At 40.5% G+C, this 16,829-nt stretch overlaps 1 protein-coding gene across 1 annotated transcript; it reads left to right on the forward strand.

Annotated features, from left to right (window-relative positions):
• Window positions 1–1,675: 1,675 nt before the first annotated feature.
• On the forward strand, window positions 1,676–14,805 carry LOC141758436 (DNA-directed RNA polymerase III subunit RPC4). The gene is made up of 8 exons (XM_074619858.1): window positions 1,676–2,491; window positions 4,074–4,120; window positions 4,230–4,384; window positions 4,474–4,598; window positions 7,152–7,263; window positions 8,443–8,753; window positions 9,730–9,882; window positions 11,660–14,805. Exons 1-8 carry the CDS (start codon window positions 2,297–2,299, stop codon window positions 11,798–11,800), a joined length of 1,239 nt encoding a protein of 412 aa, XP_074475959.1. The 5' UTR covers window positions 1,676–2,296; the 3' UTR covers window positions 11,801–14,805.
• The last annotated feature ends 2,024 nt before the right edge of the window (window positions 14,806–16,829 follow it).

Below are 16,829 nucleotides of genomic sequence, written 5' to 3' on the forward strand. Positions count from 1 at the left end.
GAGGTGGGGGGGGGGGTTCCCAGTAAAATAACAGTAAAGAACTGGCAGCAGGGTTGCCTTTATGTTACTGTAAAATGAACATTATTATACTGTTGCTGAAATTTACAGCTTTGTACTGTTAATGAAAAATACAGTTTGAACTTTTTTTTTTTATTAATTTCACAGTATTTTACAGTTAATTTACTGTTTAAAGATACATTATATAGTTGTTTTTCATCTTTTTTTACATTATCTTACTGATTTGTTTTAATGCACTATTTAGGTTGTATTTTTTACATACATTTTAATAAACATTATTTTTTGCCTAGATGAATAGACTTAGCAGGTTACAGACATAGGATTAGTCACACTAAATACAATTTAAGGCACTTGTTAGGAAAAAGGCTATAATAGACTTGTTTACACTTTTCCCAAAATGTCTGTCTATAGCTGGCTACAAGCACAGAATGCAAACCATAACAACATGTGAGTGAAGAACAGAGCTAATTCACTGATTTTCCAATCATGTACAATGTACAAGCCTCACATGTGCAGATCAGGTCCCAGAATTAAAAAAAATACTGCATGAAACTGTTACTGATGATACTTTAGACAGTTGATCAGCAGTAAAGGGCTGTTTTTTAAGAATGCATTATAGTTCAAATAACACAGGAAAGCACTTTAACTATTTACACTATAAGTACATATACAAACACACCACCTAAACCCTATAATGTTTCAGTTGGAATATTATTGGAATATTATAGGCCTAAGTTGGCAGATGCATAACCAAAGTATAATAAATAAATAAATAGCACTGGTTTGACAGCTTTAGTTGCTTTACAGATCCTGACCGTAGGATAAGATAAGATAAGATAAGATATTCCTCTATTAGTCCCACAGTGGGGGAATTTGCAGTATACCGCAGCAAAAGGGATATTGCAGAAACGAGAAGCATCAGTAAAAACAAAAAGCAGGATACAACACAGTAAAACAAAAAAAAGCAAAACAAAAGTGAAACAAAATATGAACAATTTAAATAGAAGGAAATATAAAAATAGGAACAATATAAACAAGGGGAAATATTAAAAATAGGAACAATTATTATTATTGAAACTATTAAAATAATTGCACAAGTGTAAAAATGATACTTTACAGTGATTGGAATTAAATTCCGCCTGAAAGTATTGCACAGTATGAATTACACCTGAGTAGCGGTGATATTGCACAGTCGGTGTACAGTATAGTGCAGTTATTGTCAGTTTTTTGTTATTGTAGTTATTGCAGTTATTGTCATGTATTGATACAGTTTTACAAACATGTGCACATGCAGGAAATATTAAAAATTGGTTTATGCATCTTTCTTGCCAGAGAACTTCAGTTTCCGCTTCTTCAGAGGCCAGACGTGCTGAATCAAGTGCGCATGCGCGAGAGTTTTGCGGTTTGCGGAGGGTGGAAAGAGGAGACATCTCGCGTCATATCTTCGGGGTACAACACATGCGCAGTAAAATCTGGTCCGCACTCTCCGAAATTGAGCCAATCGCAACGGACGACCGCAGCTTCAGATACACTACGCATGCGTCAAACCCCAAACCCAAGACTAGGGTCCGTCCGTGTACCATCCTCCTACAATAAGCCTTGTTCTAGACACGACTCCACGGCAGACAAACACCGCCATCTCCTGGCTCCACCTGTACAGTACATGGATGTATTAAAGGCGCAGTACAGTTTAAGAAAAACAATAGCAGCGCAGCAGCAGTAGACAAGTACGGACAGATCATTTAAACCAGACAAGTTAAACAGGCGGTAAACCGGAACTGGTAAATATAACTGGTTGAAGACTTATTAACGTTTTTCCTCAGCACTGTGTGGTTTCCTGCCAGGATACTCTCCTTTGGGTTACCACCAACAAGACGTGTCAGAGATGATGAACTCGGTTGTTGTGTTCAACCTCCAGGAAGCATAATGTGCATTGATCAGCGACACCGAATAAGACTGTTAGCCACAACGGAAACATTGTTGTCTTCCTGAGTGTAGTGTTGCATCCAGGTGCAGTCTGTCTGTTTTGATATCGCAAGTAGGCACAAAATGGAGGCTAATACGTTGTTAAGTTGTCTGCTGGATGGTATGGAGCCGTGTTAGGCTTAGACTGGTTCTGTCGGACAGAGAGAAAGAGGATATGTCAGGAATAGAGTGAGCTCAGCTACTGTTGGCTCCAAACTCTAACGTTAGTGATATTAGGCTGTGCGTACAGTCCAAACCGGATGTTTGGTTTTCTGAACCGCCTCTACAGCCACTAAAGTAGAGGTAACACAACATGAGCGACTCTGGGGATCCAGCCGGTGTTCCCGCCTCCTCCGGCCGCAGCAGAGGGACCGGGCAGAGTTTGACGGCGGGCAGAGGAGCACTCCCAGGCCGGGTCAGGAGTCTGTCCTCCCCGGCTCCACCTGGAAGACTGACGTCCCTCAGAACCAGGGACCTGACTCTGGGGGGAGTCTTCAAAAAACCAAAGGTAATGAATGACACACCAAAAGGGCTGGAAACATGAATATTAATTACCCTTTATGATATTAAAGCACTGATAGACTGGACACCAGAAACTGGTACTTCATATTAATATCAAAGGTCCCATATCGTGCTCATCTTCAGGATCATACTTGTATTATGTGTTTCTACTAGAACATGTTTACATGCTGTAATATTTCCTCTTACTTACTGAATATGCCTGTATTTACCCTGTCTGAAAGGCTATATACCTATAATGATATATATATATATATATATATATATATATATATATATAAGAATCTTGCAATACAATACAGTACGTATCATGATGGGGTTACGATTCAATACATTGCGATACTCTAAGTAAGACGATATATTGCGATTTTTATTTGATTGCAAATTTAAATAAAGTATTGACTGAGTTAATCTTTGCATTATTAAAACTATTAATAAAAAATCGATAGTGTTTTTTGAGAATCGATACAGTATCACAACACATGATATTGTGATATTCTATTTTTTTTCTCGATATTTTCTTATACCCCTAATATATACAGTATATTATTCATATTCAACATTAATTATCAGTAGTTATTCTCAGACGGATATCACTGTTTGTTGTATGTAGAGGTGTGTTTGCGAAACGGGGAAGATCGAGACAGACAGCCTGCCGCGCCGCGAAGCTTTGAATACCTTCAAATATTTTTCATATATATATATATATATATATATATATATATATATATATATATATATACTACTTCCTGTCAGCTGATGTCACTGCAACCAGAAATAAACTGGGACAAATTTAGGAAACTGAAATGGTCTATGTGCTCAGTTTCTGAATACGGACTGTGTGTATCTCTCCATTGATTGAGTGTTTCAATATTTCACAGTATTTATACAGCACTTAAACCTGCTTTATAATAGAAAAACACATGAAAATCTCACTTTTTACAATATAAGACTTTTAAAAAATGCCTAAGTAGAGAATCAAATTAAGTCGAAATGTCTCACATGAATGTCCAGTTAATGGATTCCCATACACTCTACACTGCAACATGTTGTATAGGCTACTATAGCCTATAAAGGCCCACTGCAGAACTCTGAAAACTCCTTTAGGCAAATAAAGCCATCCTTTTGACTCGTTGGTCTGTTTGCACAACTACATCAACCAGTGTGCAGCTGGAAGATGCACAGATAACCCTGTTTCAAGCCCATAATATTAATAATAACTTAGCTCTTTCATACTGGATGATAATGTGATACTGTTTACATTTCCTTCTTTCACTGGAAGGTCAGGGGTCAGGTTCAACTTCAGGCTCCCAGTAAGAAACTCTCATTTGGTTTAATAGCTGCTTTAATGTTAAGAGGAGGGTCACAATTAAATATTTAAGGGATCCTACTAGTTGTAAATCAGTATCATCACTAACATAGATCATAGTCCTGTAATACTGAACCTGGTAGCTAGAAAATCATTTCCTGCATATTAAATGTATCCTGTATTTGCAGCACCTTTGTTTAAAGAGATACTTGGCATTAACAATGTTCTATATTTCTTCTCTGTTCTCTTTTTTTTGTCAAAGAAAACCTTTGAGCCAAATGTCCACGCTGTGAGGAAAAGCAAAGACGAGTGAGTGAGCATCGATAAGATGATTCCAGTCTCCTGTTTAACGATGAACGTTTTAAGCGTTGCATATTTTGTACCGTTGGCGTGTAGTGATTATAAATATCATGTCCAGGTTGAAGGGAGAGATCTCTGTGGCTCCAAAAAAGGAGAGAAGAGAGAGGGATGAGAGGAGGAGAGAGAACAGAGGGAGGAGGAGAGAGAGGCCTCAGACTATCCAGTCTCACTCCATCTTTGAGCAGGGTCCCGCCGACACCGTACGCAAAACAGGTGCACTACTTCTTCTTCTGCTTCTTTCTCTCCAGCGTGCACACTAGAGGTCTGATGCAGGTGCACTTGTTCCCCATCTCTCTGTTCAGGCTGGCGTGGTGCTACAGACCTGCATGACTCCGCCACCTCTCCTGTGTGTAAACTGGTGAAGAAAGAGAGGAACGTCTCAGAGGAGGATGAAGATGAGATACTCAGTAAACTACAGAGGGATGATGTGAGTACTTCCTACTAGCTGCTACACCTTAAATGATAAATTCACAATTTTTCAAGTCTGTCTTAAAACAAGTCAGGTGCCCGTATGAACATTTTTCTTGCTGTAATTGTTCCTCCTGAGGTTTATATGAGGCTTCAGCAGTCCGAGTTAGTCAACTCAATTAGGTCTCATCCACAGTTAGTCTTTTTGTGTTACTATCCCTCCCCTGCAGCTCAGCAAGGAAACGCTGACTGTGGACACACAAAGATTGAATTTGGTACCGTTTCTCTGGGGTCAACAAGCGATCAATGGTTCTCGACTGTGCTTACAGTGCTACTGGGGGCCAAGAAATCTGCCGGCTCCAAACAAGCACGGCACCATGGGCGCCGGAACTAAGGGGGCCAAGGGGTCACTGGCCTTTACGTCCCTGTCCCACTTTCTCATTAAGATCCCAAATCACTGTGTCTCCGCAAATGCCCCCAGCATTGTAAAAAAAGATGTTTCAATCGTTCCCGCCACCCCGTGTGTTTCAAGACTGGAGGGTCTCAGAGGTGTTTTTTACTCTACAGATAATCTCTCATTTGAATCTGGTCAGCAGCTGTCTGCACGGCTCCGTCTCAGCTGTGTCTCACGTAACCGCAACCTGAACTCAAGTGTTTATTTACGATTCAAGTCTGTCTTTTCTCGACAATAATGTACAGGTATGCGCGTAAACGCAAGATTGAGATTGATTGGAAAGGCCCTAGCGTGAGTTTTACAGCACCCCTCGCCGCTGCCGTTGAGCTCTCGCTCACCCTGCGGGGAGGGACAGGATTGCCGGCGCGACTGTCAACTGGAGCTGACTGTCCTCAGTGCGAGGTGTCTGCAGCGATGTCGGCACCCCGTCTCGTTTACCATGCTGATGATGTGTGACTTTTTGCCATCAGCATTCATAACCAGACAACCTTTATGATTAAATTGTTTACTAGAGCACCAAGTTCTTCAGAGACCTAGCCTCGTAATGTTGCTCTCAAAGTGAACCAGATTGATGTATTTAACTTTAAAATGTACAACATTTTCTTCCAGGGAAGCACCCCTCCTCCCCCCACGGAGTTGTGGTCGTGTTTATTTGTGCTTTAGAACGTAACCGCTATGAAACAATCAGAAAATAACGTTTTATTTCTCTGATTCGCTGCTTTGTTCTCACTAACGCCGCTCCCTTTCTTCATTCACTCAATTGCTCTCTCTCTCTCTCTCTCTCCCTCCCTCGCCCGTTGAGCGGAGGAGGAGGGGCCAACTTTGACAACAACGGTCACATATTATACTTTTAAGACGGACTTGAAAAATTGTGAAACTACCATTTATAGTTGCATTTATTTTCTTGGCCACTTGGGGGCAGCACATCAAGCTGAAAACACAACATATGACATATTTATCACCTTGAGGTTGTTGTAGCTATTGTGTTAGTAGTTGCCTGTTTACACATGCAGCAGACACAGTGCAACAGAAGCATTCATTGTGTTCACCTGATGGTTGTAAGTCCAGAATTTGCTCTCCTTGTATGTAGCTCTGGTTTGTTCTCCACCAACTCCTGAGAAATATACCTGACTACGATTGACACCTTTCACATTAGAATATTGACTTAAACATCATAACATACACTAAAGCAGGGGTCCCAAACTGCTTTTCCTCTCTTTTATTTTAGAGTAATTGTTTATTTTATTTAGGCTTATTTCATACTAACATTTAAGAAGTTGCACCTAGCTGTTAGGGATGCACAGATACCGATACCGGATGGGATATCGAGCTGATACTGACTCAAATAGCTGGATTCGGTATCGGTGACAATGGGTCTGATCTATTCAATTTAGATCTATGTTTATATACCATAGATATTATATAATATAATACTAATTCCTGTTTAAGTTTTGACCTTTTTTTTTTGCTGCATTAAAAAGGTTTACATTTGAATTGTGATTACTGTTAATTTTTAAGATTTTTTGCCAAGTTACTGGTGTACGATTTATTACTTATTTATTATTTAAGAATACAAATTTATTTTTTTATAAATAAAATAAAAATGTGTATTTATTTGTTACATTTTATTTTACAAAGTTAAGAAAAAGTCAAAACTGATGTTGCCTTACACATAAAAGAATGATGCCAGTCACTTCCACACAGTGAGGTTTAAAGGTTATTAATTAAACACTGGTATCGGATCTGTACTCTGTATCAGCCGATACCCAAAACCCAGGTATCGCTAACGGTATCGGGACTGAATAAGTCGGATCGGTGCATCTCTACTGGCTGTGCAACACAGCACTCTAATTTACTGCGACAAAACTCACACAATAATGTCTCTTTCATAGACCTGGAGGACAGAGGGACAAGTGGAGAGATGTGTCTGTTTCCGGTCTCATCTGCCAGCAGAAAGCTGCTGTATTCCAGGAATACAGTCTCAGCTCAAAGTTTTATGGTTCTGCACACTGTTAAGCTGCACAGCGTTAGTTTGTAATGACTGACCCAGTGGTAGTAATAATAGCAATCACCCATCTCAGCATTGGTCGTAACTAATGTTATATGTTGCACCTACAGTTCATAGATGATCCAGGTCTGAGGAATGATGCCAAGCTGAAACCCACCCAGCTGCCTCTGTGTCAGTCCAGTAGCTTCAATAAGAGTCAGACACTGACAACCACCACAACATGTGAGAAAACCACCTTTGACTACTACTGCTGCTGCTGCTGCTGCTGCTGCTGCTGCTGCCTCACCACTAACAGTGTCACACTACATGCCTGTTAACAAGGAGCTCATTTCAGTCAGGACACTCGCGTCCAGGTTTCAACCATTTATTGCAGCAATGTGGGTTTTTTTTTGGCGTTGTGTCTCTATACTCATGTGTTGCTCTGGAACAAACAGACTGTCCCTGAGCTCACAAAAACCCCTGACAGAGTCTGAGATTGCTGATCATATTAAGGAAAATGTGACTAAATCCTGATACAGGAGGAGGCTTGAGAGATGTAAGGAGCTCTGACAGCCGGCAGCAGTGTAGCAGCATGGACGCAGAACTCAGCGTTGTTGCATGCAGGCTGAATGAGCATCAAATGTCTATATGGATTGCTTCTTGTAGGAGATAGGATGAGAAAGAGGTACATGCGTGACTGAATAGACCAGGGGTTAGCAACCTTTACCTCTACTATAAGAGCCATTTTAGGCAACAACAAAAAAAAAAATCTGTCTGAAGCCGCAAAACATCTGAGCATCGTGATGAAGGTAACACAGTTTATAGTCTAAGTATATAGTATATAAGTCTAATGCAGTGAGAGCCAAAGAGCTAATGTACTACGGAGTATTAGGGCCACATTGAGGGAAAAAACATCTGAGATTTACAGAATAAAGTCATAATATTACGTGAAAAAGTCATAATATAACAAGAATAAAGTCATAACTTTACGAGAAAAAATTAAATAACACGTAAAATTACTACTTTATAATATTATGACTTTATTCTCATAATATTATGACTTTGTTCCCGAAATCTCAGATTCATTTTTTTTCCTCAGTGTGTCCCTAATACTCCGTCGTACCGTCGTTCCATAGACCTACCACAATGATAAATAAAAATGAAAATGTAAACAAAAAACAGTTATTCATTTCCATTTTTAGAACTCCACAGGGAGCCACTGGAGAGGGGCTGAAGAGCCACATGTGGCTCCAGAGCTGCAAGTTGCAGACCCCTGGTATAGAGTATGAAACATGTGACTATAAGATGACTTCCATGCCTTCCTTGGACTACCACGAGGCTGCATGTCTGTGCATGATCAATAAGTAACCTGTTGCAGTCCATTCTTGTGTTGAAGTGTTTGTTGGTTGGTCATGTCGGCAGGTCCAGAGAAATCTCCTCTGTTCAGACCTCCGTCCTGCAGAGCTCCGTCCTGCAGAGCTCCGAGCAGAGCGGACTACAGCAGCAGAACAGAGCTGCCCAAACCAGAGCAGCCGTCCGTGGTAGAGCTGCTGCAGGACCTCAGCCTGTCCGGCAGAGAGGAGCTCTTCTTCATGCAGTTACCTGACAGTATGCCGGGGTCCAGAGTGTCCGGACAGAAGGCTGACCCCCCTCCTTTAGGATCTGCAACAGAGAAAGCTGCCAAGAAGGAAGGCAAGCCTGAAGACAAGAGGACGGCACATCTACAAGCACAAGTGAGTTAACAGAGAAAACACTAAGGAGTAACTTTTGAGCACAATATGTGGTGTGTTGCATCTATTCCATCCATGCAATTAAGTGTCTTTATTTGTGCACATATTAAAGCAGCAGTGGGTAGAAATGGAGCAAATATGATTTAAAAAAAATTATTTTTATAAAACAGTCACTATATCCTGACAGTAGTGCATGAGACAGGTAATCTGGAAAAAATCATGTTCCTCTGTGTCCTCCGGTGCTCCTAACGGCATCTGCAAGATTTCACAGACCGGCGGAAAACAAGCAATCAGAGCTGATCTGGAGCCTTGCCGTCTCTGAGCAGCTGTCAATCACTCACAAACTCCGGTCAAACTAGGCAGCGCTGATCAAATATGAATCAATATTCTGTTACTGTAGTGCCTATTTCTCTCCTCAGATGTTCTCAGAATCATCTTGTAGTGTACTGTTTAGCTGTAAAATGAGAAAGTTTGTGACCCGGCAGCCATGTTGAGATCAAGTTGAAGAAATACCAAGCACCGCCCACCAGCCAGAGCACAACCAATAGGAACGCTCTCTCAATGAAATGACCTGTGATTGGTCAAAGTCTCCCGTCACGGGCTAGATGTTCTAAAGTCTGAAAACAGAGCCATGAGGAGGAGCAGAAGTCTAGTTTTCTCTCAGAACACTTGAATTACAATATGCTGAAAGGTTATTATGGGATTTTTGCCCAGTGATGCCAAAAATATACTACATAGCAGCTGTGAAAAGGTTTGCACAATGTTCCAGAAAAGAGCCCTGTATATCCAAAACGTTTTTGTAGAGAAGTTTAATATCAGGCTGTTCAACATATATACATTTTTGTATATTTATTTTGGCATGAAAATTGTCAAATGTACAGATATTTAGTAGTAGTAGCAGTAATGGTTACTTTTCAGTCCACAAAAATGCTACTATCAGCCAGTTCTGAACAGGTTGTGTCTGTCTGCCTGTCCTCAGGAGGGTGCGGGGAAGGACAGCTGTCCTGTGCTGTCCCAACTCCCAGAAGGATTTTTGGGTAAACTGCAGATCAGGAAGTCAGGAAAGGTGGAGCTGAAGCTAGGTCACATCGTCATGGACGTCTCCGAGGGAGCCGCGTTCTCCTTCCTGCAGGTAAAACCTCTGACTTTACTCCAATATGTCACTTTGCTTGTTCAAAAGGAGCAAACTTTAGGCAGGATTATGTGGAATTTTGATTAAAAAAAAGCCTTTGCATGGCTTGTTTATGAAACAATTTTTAAAAACGGATGGTTCTGACTAGGGCTGTGTATTGGCAAGAATCTGACTTGTAGGTTTTCATCAGGGGTCACAACACACAAAACCAAAATAAATGCATCACATTTCCCTTGTCCTCATTACAAAAATTTGATTTTTGATCATTTTCTAATCCCCATCTGAACAGTATTTGTCCTGGTATCAGACACACGTCTCCAAGGAAGTGGTATATCAAACATATCTTCCCAGTAGAGTTGAAATTTGTAAAACATTCCATTTAAAGGGACTGTTAGTAATCTCTTACACGTATAAATCATTGCTGGTCGGTGTCCCATGCGCGCTCGCGTGTGTCTACGCTATTCAGACTCAGACTCCAACACAAACTACACGGAAGCACCAAAACCTCTTGGTTGTATCTAGTGAAGCCCGTCTGTTAAACAGTGTTGGCCGCGGTCGGAGGACGCGGGGGAGACCATAGCTTTGGTCTCCAGGACCGGAGTCTCTGCTGTACTCTGCTCCTCTGCTTGCCTTCACTCACACGCCGCGCTCGTTCTCGCGCTTTCGCTCCACCTCTCACGTGCATGTGCGCACACTCCACACTGTAGAAGAGTTGGTTTAGCTCTGAGAATATCTAGTGAATGTAAAGTGGACGTTTGTTCAGAAATAACTGCTGCAGCTCCTCCAGACCAACAGAGGTTTCCCGTGTCTTGTGAAGTGACGGGGCTCCGCAGAGAGAAACGTTATCGTCTCCGACCAAAACTCCGGTGTCTCCCCTGTTCCCTCCGGCCGCGGTCGGGAGGCTGAGGCAGGAAAAGCCAACACTAGGATCAGCATTGATTCATGGAGAGACCTTCGTCTGGTCAGCTAACATTACTGCCAAGCAGCTGAAATATAGAGTGATATTGTGCTTTTAGCTGACGTGTGTCGCCTCACTGTTGAGCGATGCTCGTTCATGTCTATGTAGAGCGAGCACAAGCGCGAGCAACAGGACGCTGACTTTAGTTGACTTAACGGCCACAGGTGTCGCTGTTAACAAGCATGATCTGATTCTTGTAAACAGTCCCTTTGAGTTCACTTCAGTATGTTGTTGTTGGTTGGTAGGTAGGTAGGTGTAGGTGTAGGTGTAGGTGTAGGTGTTGTTGTTGTTCTCCCAGTAGAGAAAGGTCACTTCAGAATTTTCCTATGTAAAATATTCTGAAAAAGAGCAAATCGGGTGAATATAACAAATTCTCTGCTAATTACAGCACTGAACGGATTTGTTCATACAAGTCATTTTTGTAGTGTCTTCTTGATACTATGTCTCAGGTTTAAATGTTTTTTGTTCTATGACACCATGTGCAACTCACTTTGGTCTGACCAGTCACTGGCAGACCAGTCAATGCATCAATATGACTACCAACACACAGGGAGTATCTCATATACCACCTTACGTCTGAACCCTCCATTTAAATGTCGTGGCCTCACTGTTTTGAGCGATGCTCGTTCATGTCTATGTAGAGCGAGCACAAGCTCGAGCAACAGGACGCTGACTTTCGTTGACTTAACGGCCACAGGTGTCGCTGTTAACAAGACATTTCTGATTCTTATAAACAGCCCCTTTAAGTAAAAAGTGCATCAAATATATCACAGCAGGTTTCATAAGAATATACATTTCCATCTTTCCTTCCTCCTGCAGCAACTGGTGTCTGTGCGTCTGTCTGACGGTCGGACCGGAGACATGATGGTGTTGGGAAACGTCCACCACAAACTGGTCTTGTCTCCTGACTTCCAGGCGTTACTGAGACAAGCTGCAACACAGCAGCAACAAGGACCCTGATTGGCTCTCATCGACTCCACAGAAACCCAACAACACGGCTGGAAGTCACTCACTCTTCAGCGGTTGTGTAGGATTCCTGATCTGATGTTTTGTTACTACACCGACCAGAGGTCTGTACTACGAAGCCAGTTCAACATACCCAGGATATCTTCTCCTTATCTGGCTTCACTAACTCTAACAAACGAGATCCCGCTAAGCGGTTCTACGACGGTGAATCAACTCGGTAAATCAACCCAGGGTTTCTCAATCTGGCTATGAGCGCGTTCACATGAACGGGGCGGTGTTTGCAGCATGTGACCAATCACAGACATGGACAAGTCTACTGTCGGCAGAGCCAAGAGCAAACTATATTAGACAAATACGAAGAATTTAAACACATAACTAGACTAACATTAACACAGTTGAAGCTGCCAAATGCAGGAAGAACAGCTGGAAAAGTAAAAAAATTGCCGATGTGTGAATATGTAAATTAACTGATTTACTAATTTAACCTAGATGGAGCAGTGATGTATAAATAGCTTTCAGAGTATAATGGATGACAAGATTATTCTTCATTGTGGCATTTAACAATGTAATGGTATGACTATTTCAGTCTTCTTTCAGCTGCGTCCTCGTCTCCGGCGGTGTGAAACAGATTGAGAGCAAGTAAAAAAATAAATCTAAAAACATAATTCAAAGTGGTAAACACCCACAGGACACAGCCAGCTGTCCTTCCTGCATCTGTCAGTTTAAACTGTGTTGTTTTAAGTCTGGATTATGACTTTACCTTCTTCATATGTGTGTAATATTATCATACGATCAGCGTACCGAGCTCTGATTGGTCAGTAGGAGGTGCTTTCATACGAGTTGATCTCTTATCTGGAACATAACCTGCTCCGGAGCAGGTCAGGTGTTCAGCATCAGTTACCATGGTGATCTACCTCGGTAAGAAGTGATCCACCGTCGTATAGGACTGAAAACCCTGAAGGGTTAAAGGTCCCATATTATGCTCATTTTCAGGATCATACTTGTATTTTATGTTTCTACTAGAACATGTTTACATACTGTAATGTAAAAAAAAACTTTATGTTTCTCATATAGTCTGCCTGAATATACCTGTATTTACACTCTGTCTGAAACGCTCCGTTTTAGTGCATTTCAATGGAATTGCGTTGCTAGGCAACAGCTTGGGTCCATGTTTACTTCCTGTCAGCTGATGTCGTTCACATACACCGCAGCAGGAAATAAACTGGGACACATTTAGAATGCTTAAGTTTAAAACTGTGAGATGGTATAAATATTGTAGATTTGTGACATCACAAAAGGACAAAAATCCTGACGGCTTGTTTCAAAAGCACAGTTTCTGAATACGGGCTGTGTGTATTTCTCCGTATATTGAGCGTTTTGATACTGTCACAGTATTTATATAGCACGTAAACCTACTTTATGATATAAAAGACATGAAAATCTCACTTTTTACAATATGGGACCTTTAACCCTGAAGTTACCTCGCTAACGCCAAATCCTGCTTCGTAGTACAGGCTTCTGGTCACTGTTCATTCTCTTTACCTCTTGCTTAGAGGTTTTTAAGGCAGCTATGTAGGTTACCCTCAGTAACCTGTTTTCATCATGTTTATGGTATGATTTATTTTTGTAAATTTGTAACATCTTGTTATGCCAAACAATCTCAATGTTTCTGTTTTAAAGATTTATCAAATAAAGGCTTTTTGCCTTTATTTGATATTCATGGGAGTGGAAGAGAGGGGGGGTGACATGCAGCATACGATTTCTGGCCGTTGTGGTAAGGACTCGGTACATGGGATGTCCACTCTGCCAGGTGAGCTACCAGGGCGCCCCAGAGACCATCTCTGAACAGAGACAGTGGTTGTCATCATGTATGGCTTAGGGATGTTAATAATTAACCGTTAACCGACATTAAGATTTTTAACCGATTAACGCTATCGGTTAAAACGGTTAAAAGAAATATTAAAAATGAATTAAAAAGCAGGACACAGGAAGTTGGCTTGGAGGAGTCGTAGCATTTATTCACCGATAAATAAACTGTACACACACTGTCTGCTACAGCTACGTTCACAGCTACGACACCAGCTACAACACCACCCCACGCTCACACGGTCTGTCGGACACTCGCTAACGTTGCGCCAGGCAGACACTCAGCTGAGCACCTCGCAGCTAAACTAAATGATCCGATGGAGACTTTTACTGGGAAAGTGGCTGCATGGGTCCTCGACACTATACGCAGCATCGTAGCTGCTACAGTAACTCTCCCTGACGGTGAACTGGGGACTCAGTTGTCTGTTGTGCTCATACACAGCAGTTGGCGCACCGCTGCATGCGAGGCGCTAATCTTGTCGGTTAACGGTTAATAGTCGGTTAACGAGGGTCGGTTATCGGTTAGGAAAAAAAAATCTAAATTGGCGTCCTTACTATGGCTAAGTTTCTAGACTTTGGTCCAACAAAACCACCGAGTTACTGAGTGTATTTTTAGCTTACAGATGCTTTGATAACTGAATTTTCGTATGTTTTAGTGTAACAGTGCGACGAGGAGATAACTATGTTCCTTTTATTAATGCTCATAGACCTGCCTCTCACCATGTGTGTGTAATGTTTTGTGTTCAGTAGACTAAATGGTGCAAAATGTACATTCCCGGACCGCTCAACCAGTAGCTGCACTGATTGCACTATTCTGATTTCCAGCTGTACCAGGTACCCAGGATATGCTCAGAACTTAGGTCATAAAATAACCTTCAGAACAGCTTTATGATTTTGTCTCCCTGGGAGAGTTCAAAACTGTGTATGAGTGCAATTGTTATTCCATAACTGGATTTTGTATCATGTGTCTGTTTGTAACATGCTCTATTTTTAACTGTCTGTTTCTGACATGCTTTATTTGATCATTTTTGTAACCTTGTAACGGTGTGCTGTCTTGGTCAGGTCTCCCTCCACTTTAATCTCAAGGTGGTTAAATAAAGGTTTAATAAAGATTTAAATATTAATTTAAGAAACTGATGTGCAGCTGTAACTTTTGTAGTATTTAGCTTAACTTAGATATAGTAGTATTTTCAGTATTATTAATATTAGATGTTTGTTTTGTCTGTTTGTAAACCTGCATGTTTTTTTTTTGCCATCTCAACATCATTCACTTCTCCATCAGAGAATATATTCAATAATATAAACTTGTTATGCATTTTAATTAATTCAATGAATAAATTTTTTAAATAAAATTATAAAGATGCAGTGTCACGCTGGAATATGACCTACATCAACACAAAAGAACGGCAGATATTGTAGCGACGGGTGCAGGAGTCTCAGGAGAAGACTGTGTTCTTGACACGCTCAGTGAGTAACGTCCAGGTAATGTTCACTGTTGTTCACTGATGTTCCTGTTTAATGAAGAAATTCACTTCACAGCATAAAGACTTTTATGCAGACGGACCTTGTTGATGATATGATGACTGGCTCTCTGGTGTGGCTGCCCCGAGCATACAGCGTGTGAGCTGTAAAAACGTGCAATGGTCACCCATGCATGATGACACGTTCTGTTCCACCTGTGTCCAATATAGAGTTTACCTGCAACACCTCTCTACACTGCCACCCTTGGTTAACTTAAAGGTCCCATATCGTGCTCATTTTGAGGTTCATACTTTTATTTTGTGTTTCTACTAGAACATGTTTACATGCTGTAATGTTCAAAAAAAACTTTATTTTCCTCACACTATCTGCCTGAATATACCTGTATTTACCCTCTGTCTGAAACGCTTCGTTTTAGTGCATTTCAACAGAATTGCAATGGAATTCCTAGGCAACAGTTTTGCTCCATGTTTACTTCCTGTCAGCTGATGTTATTCACATACACTGCAACAGGAAATAAACTAGTACACATTTAGAATGTTTACGTTTAAAACCGTGTAATGGTCTAAATATTGTAGATTTGTGACATCACAAATGGACAGAAATTCTAACGGCTTGTTTCAAATGCGCAATTTCTGAATACGGGCTGTGTGTATTTCTCCGTATATTGAGCGTTTTGATAGTTTAACAGTATTTATAAAGCACTTAAACCTGCTTTATAATATAAAGGACATGAAAATCTCACTTTTTACAATATGGGCCCTTTAAATACTTGATAACCCCCTTTAAGGTACATTTTGAACAGATAAAAAATTTGCGATTAACTCGCAATTAATTGGTATTATATCGAATAACTAACTATAGACAATCGTAATTAATCCCTTATTTATAAGCAGTATACAAACCTTTAATAACTGGTTTATAAACTCACTATAATGTTGTAAGAAGATTTAAGGACAGGTTAAGGGTTTATTAATATACAGTATTTGTCAATAATTATAACCTGTGAAGACATATTTTATGTCATAACTGTATTTATATTGTCATTTATTATCTGTTTATACAGCAGCCTTCACTTCTGGGTGGAGTTATAGTTGTTAACTTATACATTAATAAACACTTTGATCTGCTTAGAGCAGGGGTCAGCACCCTTTACTGTCAAAAGAGCCATTTTAGGCAAAAAAATATATAAAAATAAAAAACTGTCTGGAGCCGCAAAACATTTGAGCATTCTAATGAAGGTAACACAGTTTATAGTCTAAGTATATAGGGTATAAGTCTAAGGGAGTATTAGGGTCACATTGAGGGGGAAAAAATCGGAGATTTCCAGAATAAAGTCATAACTTTACGAGAAAAAAAGTCGTAATATTACGAGAATAAAGTCAAAACTTTACGTGAAAAAAGAAAATAACACGTAAAATTACTACTTTATAAACTTATGACTTTATTCTCGAAATTTCAGATTTATTTTTTTCCCTCAATGTGGCCCAAATACTCCGTCGTGTCATAGACCTACAACAATAATAAATGAAAATGAAAATGTAAACAAGAAACAGTTATTCATTTCCACACATCTTTTTAAAAATCCACAGAAAGCCACTGGAGAGGAGCTAAAGAGCCGCATGTTGCAGACCCCTGGCTTACAGTGTTATAAACCATTTATTAAATGTTTATATAA

Source organism: Sebastes fasciatus, chromosome 20, assembly GCF_043250625.1.
Source record: "Sebastes fasciatus isolate fSebFas1 chromosome 20, fSebFas1.pri, whole genome shotgun sequence".
Taxonomy (NCBI): Eukaryota; Metazoa; Chordata; class Actinopteri; order Perciformes; family Sebastidae; genus Sebastes; species Sebastes fasciatus.

Coding starts and splice junctions, on each gene's coding strand:
- LOC141758436 (XM_074619858.1), top strand. CDS start 2,297: ATGAGCGACTCTGGGGATCCAGCCGGTGTTCCCGCCTCCTCCGGCCGC. Junction 4,599..7,151: donor GTAAACTACAGAGGGATGAT/GTGAGTACTTCC, acceptor TTGCACCTACAG/TTCATAGATGATCCAGGTCT. Junction 8,754..9,729: donor CGGCACATCTACAAGCACAA/GTGAGTTAACAG, acceptor GCCTGTCCTCAG/GAGGGTGCGGGGAAGGACAG.